This window comes from Mixophyes fleayi, chromosome 8 (assembly GCF_038048845.1).
Source record: "Mixophyes fleayi isolate aMixFle1 chromosome 8, aMixFle1.hap1, whole genome shotgun sequence".
Taxonomy (NCBI): Eukaryota; Metazoa; Chordata; class Amphibia; order Anura; family Limnodynastidae; genus Mixophyes; species Mixophyes fleayi.
This window is the reverse complement of record NC_134409.1, coordinates 132,894,839-132,918,170: the sequence shown is the minus strand read 5'-3', so window position 1 is coordinate 132,918,170 and position 23,332 is coordinate 132,894,839. Positions and strand designations below refer to the sequence as shown.

Here is a 23,332-nt window from a genome sequence, read left to right as displayed (position 1 = left end):
TTCAGTCCATTGTGAATGTTGCCAGTAATTGGCAAAAAGCACTTGTAAGAAAGTGTGTGTATGTGTGTACAAGTCCATTCACCTGCATCATTTTTTGGACAGTATAATATGCTTTAAGAATGTGGTTGGAAAGTGTAATATTAATAAAGAAATGCCGAGGGTGTGGAGAACACAAGGAAATCTGTGCAGAAGCCTGGTGGTGCATGTAATGGGTATTAGACTGCATTCTGGGGGCACAAGGCTGCATACAGTAAGCTTGGTGCTGTATATAATGCGTAGAGGGTTGTACCTGGGTGAATGAGCTGGGCATGAGCTTCTTAGACTGGTCATGAAGTTATATATGCTGGGCATTGGGTTGCATTTACTTGACATTGGACTGGGCACATAGTTCTATAATACACTGGAACTACTTGTGGATGAGCACTTTGACAGCGGTTTCCAGATTTTATTTTTCACATTATTAAAACAATTTTCAGGTCTGGACTCTGCAAGTCTTTCATAGGCCAGGCAGACATGGCGGGATGCAAGACATACCTTCCAACTGTCCTGATTTAGGGGGGCAGTCCCACCGTTCTGTGGATCAGGAATTTTGTACCAATTCCAGGACAGTTGGGAGCTGTCCCCAGTTAAAAGGTGCCCTTGCAATACAGCAGATATCGACAGCAGGTATTTTAAGGGTGCTTGTAAGGGGGCAGGCTGGGAGTGGTCCAGCTCTTTGGACACACCCAAATTGATGTGGCCACGCACTCCCGGCTTGACCATGCCACCTTCTCGTGACCACAACCCCTCTCGTGCCCACATTATTCCAATTCCAATAATTAAAAAGTTGGGATGTATGGCAAGGGCCATACTGTCCATGCAAATGTAGTGGAGCCTGGAAGCATAGGGGGCAAACTTATCACAAAGTTATCCAGGCAGTTATGTCATTTGGAAAATAATAAAGATAAAATGACTGTATATATAATTCAGATTAATGTGTTAGATTGTTACTAATTAGAACTCTGCCCTATTCTGTCTGTTGGAAGGAGCAGAAATCGTGGTGTGTAAGCATGCTTGTTGATTCATCATTTTATCAAATGTATGATTAAATAAGTGTTTTATCCAGCTAAACGAGACAAGCTGGGACAATGAAGCTCAATGGTGCACTGGAAAAATATTAAATCATTTCCTAAGTCTTCCATGGGACAACAGCCGTATATCACTGCTTTATATTGGACTAGCAAGATCTAGTAAGAACACTTTAACCATTGCATCTTGAATGACAGGGAATCTTATCCATAGTCTGCGATTTTCCAAGTGTGTTTCCTATTAACAATGCAAACATTGGGAGGTGCACTTAGATTCTCAGATTTAGACAAGATAAAAACCTAAGTTATTTTTCTTCAACACGCACAATAAGTCATAGAAAATGGCAAAGTAATTTAAAGCCCACCCCCAACAAAGACCCCAAAAGTGTTCTACCTATGCATGGTCTTAAAAATACCAAAACAGGTAACTTAATTGAATGCACAGAAACGGCAAACATGACAAGTATTTTAGGATATTTTCATAAGCTTTATTCTGTCCTTAAAAAGCATATACTAACACTACTTATTGTTACCCCGTCATGTGATATCCAAAGAGGGATTAGGGGCCTTCTTGTGTTATAGTTGAAATAGCCAGATTTGCACAACGCGCTTGAGTTCCACTCAACAATTTAAATATCATTGAAGTATGATGGATTTAAACTGTCAAGAACCATGTTATTTTTGGAGTGTGTCCTTGCGAATATAAATATGAAAGTGTACGTGTGAGACCTGAACATTTAACCCCAGCTTTTTGGCAATGTCACTTCCTACTCCCTAAGTGTACTTATTCTATGATTGCTATAAGAATGAAAACAAAGTCTTGATGATAAAAGAAAATATATTATACCGGGTCAGTTTTATGTTTCTCTTGAGTAAATGTTTCATGCGCTAAACATTTACAATCTATTTGTGCCCACGTATCGGATTTCGACAAAAGGAAGAGGTACGATCTATGGACATGAACCAAGGTCTCACGCGGTACTCCTGAGTAATGAATAGCTTATTTAGTTGAGAGAAACCTATTTACTTTGGACACTTCAAATACATTTCTACTTAAGAGTAAAATCTTTGATTCGGATGATGTAGGAGCACATACACAAATGTGACTGGTTTACCATTGTGTGATATTATGCGGTTATTTGCACTAAATAATAATAATATGTGTGAGTTAATCATGACATTATTATAACCCACTTGAGATATTGGTGTATGTTATGATTAAAGATTTTACGTCACTGCCCTGAAAGGGTCTGCAGAGAGGAATAATGTTACAGATCAGACCGTATTATACTCTGTAACATGGGCCAAAAATCTGATTAACATGACAAATCTGGAACATTTTACTGAATACCTGAATAAGGAAACATAATTATACATTTTTGTGTAAAATGTATGTGTTGATGGATACAGTTAACTTGGATTTTAGAGATTAGTATGGTGCATAGCAAAGGTGGCTGGTCTGGATTAATAGTGTTTCCTTTGAAGGTATTATGCATATTAAAATAATAATCAATGCTCACCAATCAATCACTACTGACTGGCTTGTTATGAGGTACTTGGGTCGGAACCAAAGTTGTCTAGATTGTGTTTCCGCTCCGGTGGTGTTAAGTGGTGCACAACGCGGAAGTTGAGGTGAACCACGCTGGAACGCATGGCCGCCCCCATGGCTGCACAGGGGGAGACGTTGAACTTTAATGTGGGGGTGTTGGGTCACATTGACAGCGGGAAGACCTCCCTGGCCAAGGCTCTGAGCACCACGGCCTCCACTGCCGCCTTTGACAAGAACCCACAGAGCCGGGAGAGGGGGATCACGCTGGACCTCGGCTTCTCCTCGTTTACCGTCCCGCTCCCGAATCACCTGACCTCCAGCGGTTACCGGCATCTGCAGTTCACACTGGTGGACTGCCCGGGTCATGCCTCCCTCATCAGGACCATCATAGGGGGTGAGTGTCTTCCTGCTGCAAGGTCCTAGCTCCACTGACAGCTAAACTGTACATATACTGGCAATGATTAGTAATAATATAACATAATGCACAGGTGGTGTGTTAATATATAAAAATATCTGTATAAGTAAGGAATTCTGATGTTGGCACTTCACTGTAGACCTGGTGGTTACCCACTGGCGATGGAGAAAATGGCAATGACAACACATGTCGTGCGATAGGCAGGATACAGAATTATAGTTACCGCCCATTAGCCACCATAAATAAACTTTTTATGTCAAATTTGCCAACCTTTCCAAGTTTTCCTTTTTGGCCCTGTCCCATGACACAATGACGCAAAGGCAGAATTTTAATAGGGGGAGCAAAATGTCTCTTCAAATTCTGCCCACTTCTTAGTGCGGGAGAATGCCCTACTCATATAATTCGGGAGTCATCATCATTATCATTTATTTATATAGCGCCAACATATTCTGTAGCGCTTTACAATTGGGGACAAACATAATAAACTAATAAACAAACTTGGTGAAACGGACAAAGAGGTGAGAGGGCCCTGCTCGCAAGCTTACAATCTATGGGACAATGGGAGATTGACACATGAGGTTAAGTCTACATTTTGCATTTTGGCCCAGCCAGACTGCAAAGGTAAAAGTGACTCGTAAGCTAAATGATCCTGTCACACAACAAAGTTGGTCAGGAGGGTAGTTGTCTTGTGTGAAATTGTGGCGGTAACAGGCTAAAGGTAGTGAGGGTAGTGAGTCTTGTGTACATTCCGGGACAGTTGGCAAGTGTTGGGGTATCGGGGTTCACCGATACTTCTATCAATTCCCTTCAATGTCAGTCAGATCTCCCTTGAATTTCGCTCGACTGGCGAACAGAAAAACACACAACACCTGTATGATATAATGCTGAGTAATTCTGATTCTGTTCCAATCAGAGGTTCCTTCAGACTCTTTATTTATACAGTAAAATAATAGGGTTATAGTAGTTCAACTACCAATTATAAGGCAGTAAATCATTAGAGGTATAGAAGCGTAACAACCAATCATAATTATTAGGGGTATAGAAGCTTAACAACCAATCATAAAACAGTAGATTATTAAAAACAACAACAAGCTAATTATGCTTACTCTGCATCTTTCTCATTTATGTTTTTATCTTCTCAGGCATTCTGCCATCAGTCTTGTTACTTTTACATAGAACGGTACGTTTTAGTTGTGCACCCTTGAATTGTTCATGTTCTCCGAGAACATCTTGTTGTAACATTGTTGCAAGGCTTCAATCTTTTTCTTTTCTAATTCTGAGTAAAATATATGCTAATTTCTTTTAAGGCTATAGTACATTATTTTCTAAAGCTTAGCACATGATCGATATTAAATCAATAATCATACAATTTTACTGTAACACAAGTATGCTTTATTTAAAAAATTAACCCCTTTTCTACTGTTATGTTTAGGTGTATTGCCAAAGACGGGAGCCCCTTATGTTCTTGTGTAATCATTTGTCATTCATGTGTACTCAAGAAACAGATCCCGCCCGTTTAGTGGACACATTTTTAATTCAGAAGGGGTTCCATTGTAGTATACTCAGGGGAGCATGTGCCACCCCTGGGCCAGTCTCATAGTGGCCTACCTTGGGCTAGGTCACTGGATTACCTGCATTTGTGTTCCTTTTAAATGTTCCTAATAGGCTGCTGAGACCTGTCAGGGGTTAATGGAGGACACGCATCATAGGAGGTGAGGGTCACCCAGTATTACAGTTATTCCGAACTCCTGCCTTTTTTTGGGGGGGGGACTCGCACACACAAATTTGTGGCCAGCTTGTTCGGCAAGAACCCTATGCGTTGTCCAAATGATTGTGTCCATGGGAAGTATTAAAAGCAAATAAAAATAAGGTTTGTAAAAAATAAATCTCCAAGACCCTCTTACCTGAAGTATGGGGGTAAATTCCTGGCAATTATTTTTACTTGGATGCTGAAATAAAATCTAGCTTTTTGGTGTCAATTTAGTTTTGCAAAAGTATTATTTTAATGATACGACTACTGCTAGTCTTACCAATGATAACACTGACGCTCCTAGTCATAATACTGATAATTTTGGGGTCTGCCGCACTCACTCATTATGTGACAGCTCCATTTTAGTAATTCCTTAGCCTGTTTTCCTAATTTAGCACCTATGGGTTATGTGTCTGTTTTTATATGAGGTTTATTGACCAAGAAAACATAATGGGCTTTTTATCTCGATTTGGCAACCATGACCAGCTGTGCATTGCATCATGTGTCAATCAAGGTATGCGTTCAAATTCATATTGGGCTACAGAGGCCTGTTTGTCTGTCCCACCATTCTGACATGCTGTCAAGACTCATTTAACTAAATGATGGTTTGTTTTTGTGTAGATTAAAACATTAATTTGAGCACACATTCAGTCAAAAAGAAAGTGTGAGGAGCGGGTTGGGAACTTATTTAAAGGGCCTTAGATGATTACTAAACCCCAAGATTGAAACTTTCAACTATAAACCATGAGCATAGAATACTTTGTTTAGTGCTACCTTGACATTTCTTGGCTGCTGTATGAAAAAGTAAAGTATTACCTCCTTCATTACACACAAATGAAGCCCCTCCCTCTTATTTATGTTTTCTGATGATACAAGTCAGAAAGGCGCGAATGCAGTTATGAGTTACTTTGCATTACTTAACCTGTCCAAAAGTATAGGTAAATCAAGTCTGCCCAGCTGTCAGTCACTCTGTCTGCTCTGTTAGGGGAACATCTACCCCTACCATGTCCCCTGCTATAAATGAGTGAAGTAGATAACGAAGGATATATTTATTTAAACATAATAACTCCAGTTATTTTATGTACATTATACAGCTTAGTAAACAGTAATACAGCCTATGCATTTTGTTGTTGCTGCTTTGTACTCATTGTAAATCATGGGAGACCAGTACAAGGCCCTATTCAATGTTAAATGAATAGAGCATTTCTTTTAAATTACTTTATTGCTGGTTACAGTGTAAGTGTATTCTTTAGATTAAAATGCACCTGAACAAGTCCAGGTATATAATAGTATTGCAATATAAGTAAAATAATGGTGTTTTGCTGACTATTATCATATATTTATATGCATCCAAATTCTAGAGGGGGAAAAGTAAGAGAAAATATGTCAAAATTAATATATTAATAACGCAAACTCCATACGTGCAGTATGTGAAAATTGCCACTGTTACTGCTTCAATAAAGAAGGTAACTTGAGCAAATTGCTGCTAATTAAGTGCCCGTCATGATTTGATCATCAGGAAGTGCTGCAACCTCCGTATAAAAGCAGAATTATTATATTTTATTTATTACATAGATAAAAAATGCCTTGTATGCCATGTATTGTATGCCATGCATACAATACATGGCATACAAGGTAGTACAAAACAAAGTACAGTAAGAGCAAAGTGCAAAAATATAAACAAAGTGCAATATTTATAAACAAGTACCAGAACCTTTGGTAATTTGGTTTGGAGCTGTCAGGTTTGTGACGACACCATGTGCCAAGGAGAAAATACATCTTCTGTGATCTCCCAGAAACAATTGTTGCTGCTCATCCATCTGAAAGCAGTTCTAAGACCATTTCCAAACAATTTGAAGAACACAATGAGAAAGATTATTTACAAATGGAGAACATTGGGTGAGTTTGCTGGAACACCTAGAAAGATTGGCAACTGCCTCCAAAGACCAGACTGTATGATATGCAGAGAAATCGGAAAGAACTCACAACCTACATCTAGGGATGTACAGGCCGTTAACAAGTAACATTGCAGTATGACTTAGGTTTGCAAAGTAGCATGCTAAGGAAACGCACGACTTCAGGAACACTGTGTTATGGACACACACTATTATGGTGTCTGGGCCAAAAGAAAGTTGAATGCTCGAATAGAATCTTGTGTTTCTCTAGTGATCTGCGCTTCAGTACCACTACCTTGTGACCTAGCCCTTTGCTGCTAGGAGGGCTATCAGGCCATAGCGGAGCCCGGCAAAGGATGTCCCCCAGGCCACTATTAGTTCGCAGTGTGGGGGGTCAGGACCTTCATGTTGCACACAAATACTTGATAGCTTATTTGTACACTGAAATTTAAAGTTGATATTTGTGTGCTACATGAAAAAACAGTCAGTATTTAACTTATGTGCAAAACGGAATACTAATTTGCACCCCTTGCATTGTAACATGGTTTTGTCCAGGAGACTGAAATAAGAAGTTTCTCAAGTTAAGATCCTTAATGAATCAGGCCCCTCGTCCTTTTTTTCACAAGTTTTTGTCCATATTTCACGTGGATAAGCACAATTTATTCTGTTAGTCGTTTAAAGTGGGACTCATCCAGGATAAAATATTTTTATATGTTGTCTAAGCGGATGAGCTGCAACTATTTCTTTTTCCATTGAATATCAGAGCATCTCTGCTTAACCAATCCAAAGTTAATTGCTGCATTCTGCCATATTTCTGTGAAACCAGGCTAGAACATTGAGATAGAATAGAGAGAATAGAATCGTTTTTTTTTTTTCAGTATATGTTACCCAGAATCCTCCTCTCCGACAGACCACTTTATGGCATGGTTTAGATGGCAAAACAAAGAAGCTGGTGGCGTAGTGGTTAGCATTTCTGCCTTACAGCACTAGGGTCATGAGTTCAATTCCCAACCATGGCCTTATCTGTGAGGAGTTTGTATGTTCTCCCCGTGTTTGTGTGGGTTTCCTCCGGGTGCTTCGGTTTCCTCTCACACTCCAAAAAGCATACTGGTAGGTCAATTGGCTGCTAACAAATTGACCCTAGTCTGTGTGTCTGTCTCTGTCTGTGTGTGTTTGTTAGGGAATTTAGACTGTAAGCCTCAATGGGGCAGGGACTGATGTGAGTGAGTTCTCTGTACAGCGCTGCGGAATTAGTGGCGCTATATAAATAAATGGTGATGATGATGATGAAGCCTATTGATGTTGCAACAAAACAACTTTGCAAGTTCTTCATGTTGTCCTACTCCTGAAATGAATGAGACCATCTTAACCTGTACAGCCAGCAAAATGGTTAAAGTATCATATTCAGCGCCCTTGATGAACCGATCAATCTAATGTCACAATTGTATGCACAACTGGTCCAATTACAGTGTTGGGATTAATCCTGTGACCTTTTAGAATGATCTGTAATCATGCATTCATTTGTACCAAATGTGATCTGATCTTCATGTGTCCTAGTACAGATAAAGAGAATCTGATTAATGACACAGGAAAAAAAAAATCTTCTTTTGTGTCTTTATTGAACTCATTGATCCCATAACCCCTGTATTTGTTGGGAAAGGTACGTTAACCTCTAGGACGCCCGGCTCTACAGATGCAGCAATTCGAGTCACCTGTTTTTAATCCAGGCGATGACAACCAGATGGGAGTTTGAGGCCCCTTTTCTATTAAGAGAAAATAAAAGTTAAAAGTATGAACTTTGTTTCGTATAGAGGTACATTTTTGGACCAAGGTTTTCCTGCACCAGTTTAACAGGAGCTTCACATTACTACAGTTTGTTTTTAGCATTTGCCTCCACTCTCATCCTTACGTCATGTCACTGCCCCTGTCACATGCAGCCCTGTCCTCACTGACACATCACTTATACTCTGTGCTGCTGGGCAACCTGCTCCTTCCACTATATAACTCACAGTCTGTGGCTTCCTGCTGCCTCCATTCCCCTCCTCACATCATGTCACATGCAGCCATGTCCTCGCTAACACATCACTCCTCTCCTGATATACTCTGTGCTGCTGGGGAACCTGCTCCTTCCACTATATAACTCTCAGTCTGTGGCTTCCTGCTGCCTCCATTCCCCTCCTCACATCATGACACTGCCCCTGTCACATGCAGCCCTGTCCTTACTAACACATCACTCCTCTCCTGATATACTCTGTGCTGCTGGGGGACCCTGCTCCTTCCACTATATAACTCTCAGTCTGTGACTTCCTGCTGCCTCCATTCCCCTCCTCACATCATGTCACTGCTCCGCTCACATTGGTCACTGTCTCCCACATGATCACTACTCTCACCTTTTGCTGCTGTGACCATACCGATGATCTTATTGGCTACCAGTTGTTCTGACCCCGCCCTCTTCACAACTGGGGAGATCTGGGTCAGTAGGAGTTGAATATTGAGCACATTAAGGTACCCAGAGCCCAGTAAAATGCAGATATTGTGGCTTTCAGAGAGATCTTTCAGCAAACGCGTGAATTTAAACTGCATTCCGGGTTTATAAATACTCATAGTACATGAGTGGCTTAATATGCATATTTAAAGTTATATGCAGATTACTATTATTTTTTTTATTACATTTTTAGTTCCAAGTCTGCAAGTGACAAACACCTCGTTTTTACAAGGAAGCTCCACACCTATGATTGCATCGTTAGACATGTGGCGAAAATGTGCATATGTCGAAAATGTTTCCCCATTAAAGTGTCTGGGTATCTTTTACAATACACTTTTTTCGGCTAAATGTACCTGGTTTTGCACATGTGGAAGGGCTACTAAACCATTGCTGAGCCCTTAGACCTCCCATCAATCTGCAGTCAGGCTGATAGTGTGAAATGGAGAAAATTCACCGTTTTCACTGTTCCCGGCTGATGGGCATCAAAAATAATTCTATATGAAGAAGGTCACATTGGACATCATGGTATCTGCTAGTGATCTTAAGGCCTCTTTAATTGTGTAATGTCAGATTTTCATGTATAAACGTTGAGTAATAGTTTTACCAAGGAAGATACTTCTCCTAAAACAATATTGCTGCCTGTCCTGGGTGTGCTTAGTCACCAAACGACTGTTGCTCAATTATTCTGTAAAGTTATGAGGTTAAAATGTAATTTCTAGCCAAAATTTCTAAGTATTGTTTCTGGAGGCTACACCAAGAGCAGCCTTTCCTCATTGGGAATCACGGTAGCGGAAGAGTAATTCTTTCGGCTACATCGCAGCCTTAGGAAAACGAATGTCTTGCTAATATTAAGGGGACAATAAAATGTGGATTGTACAGGGTTTATCTATCGAAGAATCCTGGAGTCCATCTTTGAGCCAGAGCTTAACAAATTGTTAGTCATGCAATGTGATAAGTCCTTATAGCTGGGTACACATCTAAGCAATTATCGTGCCGATCAAATGATTCACGGCCATTTGTTCAGATATCGCAGGAGTGTCTACGCTCCCACAATCATGTTTTTTCTTGCCAAAACACATCGCATCTGTTGATTTGGTTTTATAAACTTCCTAAAAATCACAATCAATGATGGAACGATGTCGGGCAAATGTGGCAGTGTGTACACACTCACCACCAGCAGTGTAGGCAGATATCTGTACAGAGTCACCATCTTTTCTGCAGATAGTTATGAGGGATAAAGATCACGGATCTGAAGGTAAAAGGTGTAGGTGTGTACACAGGAATCGGCATGATCATCCAGACTTTTAATTGTTGGTGAAATCGTTACAGAAATTACATCTGAAGTAAGATTACATAGGTGTGTATCCAGCTTAACACTCTCGTAAATTTACAACGGAATTGCTGCAGCAAAAAACAAAATAAAATACATTCTAAAAAGGTCAATTCAAAATCCTGAACTCCACTCAACTGAGAATTTGTGGGATGATCTGAAGTGAGCAGTTCATGCAAGAATGCCCTGTAATTACTGTCCTTTATTTATATCGTCACAGCGTATTCCATAATACAGCACGATCCGAGAGACCCAATGCAACATCCTAGAAAAACATTACAGAAACCTACAGTTAAACATAAGAGAGGGTCTTGTGTATAAAAAGGTAAATAAAATGGAACGACAAACTGCTAGTGCTTATTACATTCAGTGGAACAGCCGCAGATATCCATAAAAATCATCATCATCACCATTTATTTATATAGCGCCACTAATTCTGCAGCGCTGTACAGAGAACTCATTCACATCAGTCCCTGCCCCATTGGGGCTTAGTCTAAATTCCCTAATATACACACACACACACACACAGACTAGGGTCAATTTGATAGAAGCCAATTAACCTGCTAGAATGTTTTTGAGTGTGGGAGGAAACCGGAGCACCCGGAGGAAACCCACGCAAACACGGGGAGAACATACAAACTCCACACAGATAAGGCCATGGTCGGAAATTGAACTCATGACCCCAGTACTGTGAGGCAGAAGTGCTAACCACTACGCCACCGTAGCCACAGTTAACTAATGTATTAAACGGCAGTCTAAATTGGTTCTGTGTAAACCAAAGTTTATTGGGGAGCAGATATCAGGCAAGTAATTGGTCTACCTGTGGATATCGGTGGCTCTGGATGGGGTTACACTAATGGAAACTAGGACCAGGGTACTATAGGGTATTTAGGGTTTTTGTTTTTTTATACCACGTGGCAATTAACGAAAAAATAAAATGGCTCCTACCGGGCAGCTGGAAGTCTAGAAGTCGCTTCGTCCCTTTCCCACGGAAAGAAAATGAGGAGACAATGGCCCATTCTGTGAAGACGTGAGTGGGAGCAGGTCACGGTGACAAATCAATGGATCCTTCTTGCACGGTTGTTTTTCTCCTTTGTTTTTCCTGCATGTAATTGAATTTAATCAGCCTCCGCCATCAGTTTTCTAATTATTTTCAGTTTGTTCTCTCTGCCAGCGACAGTTTAAATGGCTGCGGAGCGGCACTGAACAAGCTCCATGCAGATCGGACGCCCCCTGTATCGCTCTTTGTTGTGTTTTTATTTTGTCGTCATTCATATTGTATTATAGAGCCCTTACATTTGGATGGCTGCGTTTAAAGGGAAATTCTACGTTTTTTTTATACATAACTTTAATTCCTCGGTTTATATGTGTCCTCCAGCTAGATTTACTAACTACATTGTATTAGCTGTTTGAAATCTTTCAGTCCTGGCGTTTTGTCTTCTAATCACAGCTGTTTTTGTTGTCTTTGAACGCAACACAAAACTTTGAAGGTGATCGTATCAAATGTTCGCAGCAAAGCTGGATTGTGTCGGATTCAAGGGCACTGGAGGGAGCAAATTGGGAGATATTTGGAGACAAGAGAAGAGGTGTACGTTGGTGCAGATTTGTTAATGGCTTTGTATGTTAGTAGAAGTATTTTATTATTGATGTAAAATAAGCAACCAATGTAGGGACTGACAGAGCGGAACAGCAGTAGGAGAAGGTTTTACATTGTAATATAGTCTACCCCCCACGTTCATTATATCTTGTAGGGATGTGGGTCTGTTTAGGGGTAGGCCAGTATGGAAGGAATTGCAACAGTCTTGTATGAAAGATGCACGTATTCTCAAAATGTTTATTAGATGTTTCTTGGGATTTAGATGCAGTCTGGATATGGGGTACTCCATAGTCCACACAAAATGGAGGCAGCTATTTTGTGAATTTAACCAAATATTTAGCCTATCCATTCACTAGGGATGGGTTACATCGATCAGCCATTGATGAGTGCTGTTGCCTATGTGATGTCACTGGTTCCTATATAATCAATATGTTGGTTTCTCATAAAGATTGGTTGAATATAGCTCCCTCTACAGGTAATAAAGTGAGAGGGCACCTTAATTAATATTGAATCAGATGTTAATTCCTGGTTCCATTCAATGACCTCATGTCCTAGTAATTAGTTTATTGATCATTCTGCAGTCTCTGCTCCGTGGCTTAGTTTTCCTGAATGGACCAGTCACTATTTGCACCACTAGATGCCGATGGAAACCATAAGTGGGTAACCAATACTCCGTTGTTCCCCTCAGGTAATCTAATGTTAAGGCTCCTTTGTGCCTGCGCGTCTCAGCTGATTTCTATTCTCAGAATTCACCAATATCTCTTTTTAGCTGCTGCCTGCAACAAATTAAGATTTAAATGGAATAAAGGACGACGGAATCAATGCTCCCGGTGATCTAATCTATCATATCTCCTGTGCTATGCAGAATTGCCGTCTGCCTATTCACCGTCACAGCTACTTCTTGGCTGGGGATCAGAGAAGTCTCTTGATTAGGGCAAATGTCTTAGGGTAACTTAATTTATAAGAGTTTTTGTTGTTGTAATTTATGTTGCCTGTAGGCCGGATGTCTGAACCTCTTTTATTTATTTTTTTTGTCTATCAAAAATGTAAACCTATATATATTTTTTTTGTTTAAGTTTGAGATCGAACACGAAGGGCTTATTCAGACAAATGTTCTGGGACCATGGAATGAAAGCGATGTCGCGTATGCGTTTTTATGTAGTACGCTTTTAACAACATAATCTAGTGTACTGGTAGCGTGCTTTAAGGCATGAGAGGTATGGTGTGCCGCGTTCTAAAATTGTAACTTAAAACGCAACAGAATGAACAGCGGTAGTGACTCTTGTTTGTGTCAATGCATTTTTCACGCATTAATTAACCATAATGCAACAAAGGGGCACATTTATCATTTAACGTTGAAATAGAGAAATGGTTATCAATCCTTATCGGACGGATAAGTATTGATTCATTTCTCAAATTTATCAAAACCGGAGTACAGAAACAGCAGTCCCGATAATCTGCTGTTTCTGTGAAAAAAATAAATCATACTTACCTGCCTCTTCGGGAAGCGCTGTCTTCGGGTCTTCTCCTTACTCTTCAATTGCGCATGTCCAGTTCCAAGAACTGGACATGCGCACACAGATCCCCTCTGTCTCTGCAACGATAGTTGCAGAGAGAGAGCTGTGAGTGACAGGGAGGGATCATGTGATCCCTCCACACATGCGCTGTCCAGCTCTGCTCTCCGGAGCAGAGCTGACAGCATTAGATTTCCTCATGTACGCCAGCTTCAGCTGGCGTACATTAACATGACAAGTTCCCGAAAAAAATGTTTTTTCGGGACTTGTTAGATTGCGGCCAGGAGCAGTCACCATTCTGTTGAATGGTGACTGCTCCCAAAAACGAAGAGGAATGCAAAGCAGCAGATATCCATGATATCTGCTGCGATGCCCCCTTAATAAATTTGCGGAGGACACTGTGGGACCTTAATTATCCGTTAAAAGCACTATCGTGCTTTATTAAATATGCCCCAAAGGCTCGTTCACATCTAGTGGCTTTTTTGACGCTTTTCTCATGTTAAGATCACTTTTGGGATTTTTTTTTGTTGCAAAGGTGAATTTCTAAAAATATTTGTCTTGTAATAAATGAATAAGTAAATCTATTGAAATGAAACTGTGCCTTTTATATGAAGCAGACAGGAGTTGCTTTCAACTTTCATCAGCTTCCTTGTTGTTTTATTGCTTTACTACAGAGTAACTTGTGTAGCGTAAAGTTAGGAAAATCAGATTCCATTTAATTCATTTAATTTGCGCTTTATGTCCTGTGCAGGCTTTATCCAGAAATATAGAGCAAGCTGACGCAGGAGCTATCTCACTACACTGCCGGCTAGACTTTACGTACCTGTACGGCCAAATCTTACCGCAATCTGACCCATAAGGCAAAACTGTGTTCATGCACTTTTGTAAAATGAATGAAAGCTGATGTCAAATATATAAAGGCATCTCATTTTGTGACCGATGTATAACTAGGGAAACCAAGGTGTGTCTACCGAGCAGCATAATGTAAGGAATTCATAACTGGTGTTTGAAGGGCGTTGTATTGAAATATTATCGATATATTGTATTGGGGCAACACGGTGGTTCAGTGGTTAGCAGTTCTGCCTCACAGCACTGGGGTCATGAGTTCGATTTCCAATCATTGCCTTATCTGTGTGGAGTTTGTATGTTCTCCCCGTGTTTGCGTGGGTTTCCTCCGGGTGCTCCGGTTTCCTCCCACACTCCAAAAACATACTAGTAGGTTAATTGGCTGCTATTAAATTGCCCTTAGTCTCTCTTGGTCTGTGTGTGTGTGTATGATAGGTAATTTAGACTGTAAGCTCCAATGGGGCAGGGACTGATGTGAATGAGTTCACTGTACAGCGCTGCGGAATCAGTGGCGCTATATAAATAACTGATGATGATATTGTGAACATTATAGACTTGATTCATTATGGACGTAAATTCCGATACGTGCCGTGTTTTGCATGAAATGGCTCTGTGCGTCCAGAAACTAACTATACGCCAGAGAGCGCAATGTATCCATTTCATCTTTGAGCGCAGAGGACACTTACGACGGGCTATGGTCTCATGGATGGAACGGGATGGGAGGGGCTGATGGGCGTATGCACTTAGTCGGTATACGGTAAGGGTGTGACAAACTCCAGCGCACGCAGCAGCGTCTGATTCAAGCTTTGGACATCTCTAAGTTACGTCTTTTTCTGTCGTATCTCTCGCACCAGCTACAGGTCAGGCGTCAGTGCCGAGTGATGGTGATGATGGCTGTGTATACAGCTAGAACATGTCTGCAATTAGGAGAAACTGTAAAAATGCTTTTTATGTACAGTAGACATTTATAACATCCTGATAAATGTATTTTATGGGGGGGGGGGGGGGGGGGGGGCGTGGAGAAAAAAAATTGTGTTTTTATTTTTTTTTATTTTCATTAATGACTATATTATTAACAGGCGACAATAATTGAATATTTTTTATTTTTCTATTTCTTTGTGTTTTTGTTTGACTTCTTAATCCACATTTGTATGGGACGTATCCTGCAGCGTATTGTCTGTCAGAGTGGAGCGCACCTAGACCTCTAGTCAACATAAGACGTTACTTCAAATCTGTTTGTTGTTTAATACGGACGGGCGAATGCCTGATTTACGTGCACCAAAAACAGCAACAAAATCCCCCGTAATGATATATGTGCGCTACTGCTCATGTGTTGTGATCAATGTCTTGTTGATTTCAGTATTTGTCCCATAGATTGTAAGTCTTCCAGCAGGGCCTTCTTACCTCTCTGTCTGTATTACCCAGTCTTGTTTCATTACTGTGTTTGCTCCCAATTGTAAAACGCTACAGAATTTGCTGGTGCTATATAAATGTTGATGATGCCATTGTTCATTGCTCACTAGCTCCTAAAGCAAATCCATGGGGATGATATATCTACCAAGCTATAAAGCTCACATAGGACAGTCGAACATTTAAAACATCCACAGGAGAAATAAGAGCGGATTACTAAATTTGCAAGATGAGCCTTTAGATACAAACGAATGTTTTCCTCCCTGACAGCCAATGTATTTACCTACTTCAGGACTCCGCTCTCTGTGATTCACAGCAGATTCTTGCGAGCCCCAGGGGGAAACTCCACAACTTAATCTAGGAAATGCAACACAATCCGTGTACCTCTGCGGAGTCCCGGCTTCGCACCACACCGATGATTAAGCAGTACCAGGCCGCCTTCATGTTTCTGGTTAATGTTTCTTCCCCCCCGCAGAGAGTTAGCATACGAATATAACCAAATGTACATGATTTCTTTCAGGTTAATCCACACCACACACCGTGGCTACCGGGCCTTATGACTACTAAATAGGCTACTTAGGTGCAAATGGCTAAGCTTATACGTTTTTGTTCACCCCGAAAAATTTGTAGAGCTTGTTCTGGGAGCTTGGCGGCTAAATGGTTACACGTTTGCAAGCAATCATTCGGAATATTTTTGATGTGTACAATCGGCTGCTGAAGGCAGACATATTTTTGTATTAATATTCATGGAAACTGATAATTTAGTAAAGTATGGACCGTCTCCTCAATTTCAACTAGTACAGATAAATATAAAATAAGAAAATGAAAGCAGGAATCCCAGGAAATAATGAGGTTGTAAGAGGAATGCTGTTATTTACCATTTCTCCTTGTTTTTTTTTTTCTTCAGGCTGCTATTTATTTATGATTCTGTGCTACCATGGTAACCACAGTCACCGGACACGTAATGTAGTGAGCAGAGAGGTTTTGTAACAACTCTCTGAGCTCTGTCTGCACTGTGACATCTCATCTCATCACATGACATGCTGAGAGCTGTCAATCTGTGTAGTAGAATGACTGTGTCTGGCAGATATTTTTTGTTTGCCAACCAGAGAGTTTTTAACAAGGAGATCATGATAATTATTGTAGGAGGATGTCTAAGAAAAATGATTATCAGATGATTGCTTAAAGATACTTGCGATTTAAAGATAAAAATAATCTTCTATGTGTAATTACTACTTTTAACATTGTGTTTGTATGAACCTAGCACATCTGTCTTGTAGATTTACATTGTCTGTCTAAGTGGCAATTGCACATTTAATCACCAGGGATTGATAACCATATGCCTCATACACCCTCCTATTAACCCTAGCGGCTCTGATCAGTCTCCAAAAATGGCTGAACTTAATGGAAAACTATCAATCGAGAGCAGGTAGTATGTGTTTTTCTAAAGCAAAGAAAATAAAACTTAAGAGCTTCAAACCCAATAAAGGCAAATAAACTATTTGCACGAAAGTTCTTAATTGGAACCACAGTATATTCTGAGTGATCAAATAATCATACATCTTAAGAGGGGGGTTCAATTAGCTGCAAAGTGTCTGTCTGAGACACTCGACTGCGGAGATTTCCTTGAAACTCTTCTCATTATGGGGTGCGAGGGAAAAATGAACGGAGATTGATAAGCCTGGGTTAAGAAAGAAAGTGTTATAAGCAAAGAAAAATTAAAACCGCACCAGGTATTGGCTCTTCACAGGAATTTTCAAATATGTAGATCCAGCCAAAGTATCTAGAATATTTATGTATGTATATATAATATATACAGTTGACAGTGCATAGCAGTAGAACGCTCTTATTTTAAATGACATTTGCACATTGAATGCACGTCACACATGTTTTTAATATTTCTTTATATTAAACAAAATTATGAGGTTGAGTCACTTCATTTTAATAAATTACTAATAAATATTTCAATATGTTTTTATTAAACTATACGTCCCAGATTGCACATTTATAAACAAATCCATTTCTGTTTTTAGGTAGGAAAATCACTTTCCGTTTTCACCATTTTTCTATTTTTCTCCACAAATCTACAATGTTGGGGGACATATATATTTAACTGATAGAAGATATGATCAGTTGGTATAAAGTCAGTGATAAATTTAAGGGACAAGATATATCTAGCACAATATAGGTTGCTTTTGAATGCATTTGGGGTTAGAGACTTGTAATCCACAGCGACAGGTCTATCTGTAGCCCACAGAATACCACTTTCATTACAAGGGGCGGCCATCATCTATATATTTATATGGCGCCTACTAATTCCGCAGCGCTGTACAGAGAACTCATTCACATCAGTCCCTGCCCCATTGGAGCTTGCAAGCTAAATCCCCTAACATACACACACACGGACAGTCTGAAAGAGACTAAGGGCAATTTAATAGCAGCCAATTAACCTACTAGTATGTTTTTGGAGTGTGGGAGGAAACCGGAGCACCCGGAGGAAACCCACGCAAACACGGGGAGAACATACAAACTCCTCACAGATAAGGCCATGGTCGGGATTTGAACTCATGACCCCAGCGCTGTGAGGCAGAAGTGCTAACCACTAAGCCACCATGCTGCCCACAAGTTGCATCGAATATATCTCTTTGGGGAATCTGCTTTTTCTTGTCAGTCATTTGCTTTTAGTTTTTTCCTCACAATCATATTCCAGATCTGTTGCGCGGTTCTGTCTCAGAGTTCTAGCAAAACCGTACATGGGTCAGTGGTTCCAATCCTATAAAACTAAACGCAAACACTTAAACCGCATAATAAAGATGAGAAATACATAATACATGCTGCTTTGTGTTAGCGCCGACTTAATCCGATACATCAGGAAAATAAAACCAAAAATCAAATTGTTGTGCCGAAACAGCTGTTCAAGTTAAATTTCCGCAGATCTTTCTGTTCTACAACAAATCAAAGTGACCTTTTTTTAAAAAAATTTAATTCCGCTATAATTGACACAACACATCTGTGTGTGCATTTATATTTTTGTAACGAATTCTTGTAGATCCTTCATATCCTACAAAGACACGTGCAAAAGCGATTGGTAATTCAGACGTTGTTTTCTGAATAAATGTTGAACTTTTGACACATTTCCTTTTGCAGAAGACGGGCATTCGGGCAGGTAAAGGGTAAAAAAAATCAAAAAAAAATCTGTAGATTCGGAGAGAGAATTCCTTAAATAATTGAAGGGTATAGTTGTTACTTCTGTCCCCAAATAATTCCTGTGCGCAGAGTTCACTCATCCGTATGTTTTCACTTTTCCTGCTAAGATCTCCTGCACGTTATTTTATGTTTGATACCGTCAATGTTTTTTGAACTCGTGCGATCGCTCCAGGGAGACAAGATTAGGGGAGACGAGTGTGGCCAATGCATCTGTGCGTTCAGTCTTTCAGCTGGGTGACGCAATGATGGAGGAAAGCAGACGGAGCCCCGAGATCAAGGGATGAGTAACCTCATTAGACGAGTTCAGGACCGGGCCAATTTAAGAAAGGGGATTACTGGAGACGTTGTCTGATGAAGTTTGTAGGGTTGTTTTTTTTTGTTTTTTTTTAAAGCTATAATATTGTGGGGTCATGGAAGAGACAAAGGTGTACAAATATATACTGTAATGCTGACTGAGCGACGTTATTTAAAAATAAAGGATCCCGGCCAAGTTGCACCCTCCCTTTTTATTAAAGGAACCCTCAACGTGAAATATGATTGCTTTATATCGGGGCTGTCCGAATGTCGGCCCTTGCCCCACTAATTGATTGTATTAAAAGATAATATAATTTTTTTTTTGTAAATATTCTTTTTAGCTGCTTAATAGAAAGCTCTGGGAGCCTTTAGAAATAAAGATATTTAATACAGGGGAAGGGGGAGGCATTTTTCCCTAGGCACATCAGACTTCCTGTCAGTAAGAAGATTGCTGCCTGTCCTTTTTGCACATTTGCTTATTGGTCCCAAGTGCAAACATTGATCAAGGTTTTCTTGGGTGTTAAGATATCACTGGTTTCTGAAGTTTTTTTTTTTTCCAGGTTTTCTTAACTAAAGAGCCTTTATCTCGTCTATGTAAAATATTTCACCCACCAAACTCTCTGAAATGTGACTTATATGGTCCACTGACAGGATTCTAGTGTATTAATGTATACAGTTCAGGGATTTTTCTATATTCGCTAACTGTTGATAGGTGATGTTGACCTAGCCACATAAGTTACATTTACTGGGCTTAATTCAGAAAGGAAAGTAAGGCAAAACAAAATGAGTAAGATTTCTCCTTGGCAAAACCATGTTACAATGCAAGTGGTGCATATTAGTTTATTATTTTGCTCATACGTTAAATACTGGATGTGTTTTTCAGGTAGCTTTATTTTTACACTGAAATGTAAAGTTTATCTAGAACATGCCCTACCACAACTGTAAATCTGCCATCACATTTTAAATTTGCCAACAACCCCCCCCCCCTCTCAAATGCAACATGGTTTTGCCAAGGTGCAAAGTTACTAATTTTTTCGCTTTTACTTTTCTTAATGAATCGGGCCCATTGTATTTATTTTTGAAGTTATTTGTTTTCATTTTTATGCTCCTGTTTGCCTAATGATGCCTTCTGATTTGCGTTGATGTCATCAGTATAGCCACATATGTAGCACCATATAGCTAACTTACAGACCACTAGTTCTGTCCTACTAGATCTCATCAGTGCAAGGTAGAGAACAATGACTTCTGTGGTCATGGACCTGTCATATATCTGATAGTGCACAAGCAAATCACGTCAGCCAATTGGGTTGAGTTTGATCAGATATGATGACATTGTCGGTAGATGACCAATATGTCCGATCTAAATTTGATTTAATTGGATACTGTAAATGCCAAGGTGAATTGAGAAAGGAGTGCTGTAGTCCTCCATTGTAAATGTAATACAGTTAGAGCCTTATTGATACCTTGAAATCTAGAGAATGCTTTGGAATTTGGTTACCTGTTTTACTTGGTTTACAGCACTAGGGGGCGCTACACCACAGCAATGTAAGATACCTGTAATGCTCAGGGCAGCAGGTCAGGAATAGTGATCTGACCCTTTGTCCTGTTTAACCTAAACCATGGGACATGTACATAAACACTGCTCCCTATTGACATTTAGGAAGCTGTCACCAGCTCCTAAAATGTGCCACCGTGTCTTGAGATCTGTCCAAGCAGCTGCATTGTGATGATAGGCCTCCCAAATAAGACCCCTTCCCCCCCCCTGACCAGGTCATATACATTCCTCTTAATTCATTTGCTTTCTTGACCTCAGCAGAGCATAGTGTCCCCAGCACACGGCAGAGCATAGTGTCCCCAGCACACGGCAGAGCATAGTGTCCCCAGCACACGGCAGAGCATAGTGTCCCCAGCACACGGCAGAGCATAGTGTCCCCAGCACACGGCAGAGCATAGTGTCCCCAGCACACGGCAGAGCATAGTGTCCCCAGCACACAGCAGAGCATAGTGTCCCCAGCACACAGCAGAGCATAGTGTCCCCAGCACAGAGGTTTAGTTCATATACCAGGAGTTAAGTTATTGAGTTCTGCCAGGGGCTAAACGTATTGATCTATAAGCTTGTACCATCCAAAACCCTAGTAGTCCTCTTCTGAAAAGTGCACCTTTCACTGGTGTGTATGACTAGTTTGCAGATGAGTCGTGCACTATCTGTAGTAACCAGGCTATTGTGTGATTTACACAGTTTTATTCATTAAGGAACAAAAAATGAACACCATTTGCGTTTTTTTTTAAAAAAAAAAACGGACGGAAAGTGCAATCAGAGGATTTCTAGAAATGTTTCATGAAACTACACAAGGAAGAAGGGAATTTGTGACCGTACAGAAAGGAAGTTCCATGATTAAATGCTTATCGATTCAATTAGGTTACAAATCAAATAAGGGCAATCTGAGTGTTCTAAGAAGAATCTTGGAGCCACGCACTTGAATTTAAACTCACCGAGGCCGGCTGTCTTCCCCGGCTACGGGACACAAGGCTGACTTGGTGTTTTGTAGCCAGAACTGTCATCACGTGAACAGTTTTACCTTCTACCTGACTCTCCTCGCTGTGCGCTGGCCTAAGATGTAATATCAGTAGCTGGTGAAATCCCAGTGACACTAATTGTTTCCTCCCATCATGTTCTGCGGAGCTGATCATCAAAGGCCGGCGTGGTGGTGAGGAATTCCTGTGTTACAAGCCCGGGGTCGGGATGAATGAGGGCTGTGACTGACAGCTTGGAGCTTGCATTGGGGACTTTGTTATTTGTAACATAGGTTAATTCATTCTGATCGGTGTAAGGCAACCTATGGATCTCCAGCTGTTGTGGAGCTCCCGGCCTGCCCTGAAGTCAGAAACTTTGTTCTGCCTTTAAATGTAAGGCCAGGCTTCATACACTGTTTAAACAAAGGTTATGGGGGTTGTTTAAACTTGGGCCCAATACATTGCAAGCAAATTGTTCCTTTTATTTAACAGTGACCTTGATTTTTTTTATGAAGTTTAGCAACAAAATTGTTTTGTTTTAGGGGACTGAAGGGAGTTTAAGAGAGATCAAACAAAAAAGCCTTTTAATTAATAATCCTCACCATTTAGTTATATAGCGCCACTAATTCCGCAGCGCTGTACAGAGAACTCGCTCACATCAGTCCCTGCTCCATTAGAGCTTACATTCTAAATTGCCACACACACAGACTAGGAGAAATTTGTTAGCAGCCAATTAACCTACTAGTATGTTTTTGTTGTGTGGGAGAAAGCCGGAGCACCCGGAGGAAACCCACGCAAACACGAGGAGAGCATACAAACTCCACACAGATAAGGCGATGATTGGGAATTGAACTCATGACCCCAGTGCTGTAAGGCAGAAGTGGTAACCACTGAGCAACCGTGCTGCCCATTAATCAGTCCTATATTGCAATGGTCTCCTTGTCTTCTTGCACTCGATGCTCTGCTGTAAGTTAAAATGTAAATATAAGGCTAATTATAAATTAGGAAATGAATGAAGGACATTGAGTTATAAGCACGGCGATGGGAACAGAAAAGGCACCCTATTGCGCTTCTACTGTCAGAGGCCTCTGCCTAGTTTGGCTTTCCATAAAGCTGGGTTTGGCAATGGACTAATTAATAATGGTTCAAATATTCTTTTGCTCAAAGAAAATCTACAATGTATCCTTCCTTCTAAATCCCCTTAATGTGTATGAACCTAGCACATCTGTCTTGTAGATTTACCTTCTCTGTCGGAGAGGCAATTACACGTTTTATCACCAGGAATTGTTAACCAGTCGCCTCATCCGATCTCTTATTAACCCTAGCAGCTCCGATTAACATGGCTGACCTTAGCATATTCTCAATCAGGAGCAGATAGAGTTATATAAGTTTCATCTGTTCCTTTACGGGGATGGTAATGAATAGATGAATATCAAACCGCACTAAGAGCCACAGAAGA

General features: G+C 40.4%; 1 protein-coding gene across 3 annotated transcripts in view; it reads left to right on the top strand.

Annotated features, from left to right (window-relative positions):
* Positions 1-2,675: 2,675 nt before the first annotated feature.
* Positions 2,676-23,332, top strand: part of EEFSEC (eukaryotic elongation factor, selenocysteine-tRNA specific) — a 122,659-nt gene continuing 102,002 nt past the window's right edge. The window contains exon 1 of one of the 3 annotated variants that reach the window (XM_075183624.1): positions 2,676-3,010. In XM_075183624.1, the coding sequence (XP_075039725.1) occupies positions 2,719-3,010 (292 nt within the window). In that variant the 5' untranslated portion in view covers positions 2,676-2,718. Of the gene's footprint in view, positions 3,011-11,457; positions 11,522-19,258; positions 19,426-23,332 lie in introns of those variants that run through there. The other 2 variants (XM_075183626.1, XM_075183625.1) reach the window with 2 other exon arrangements.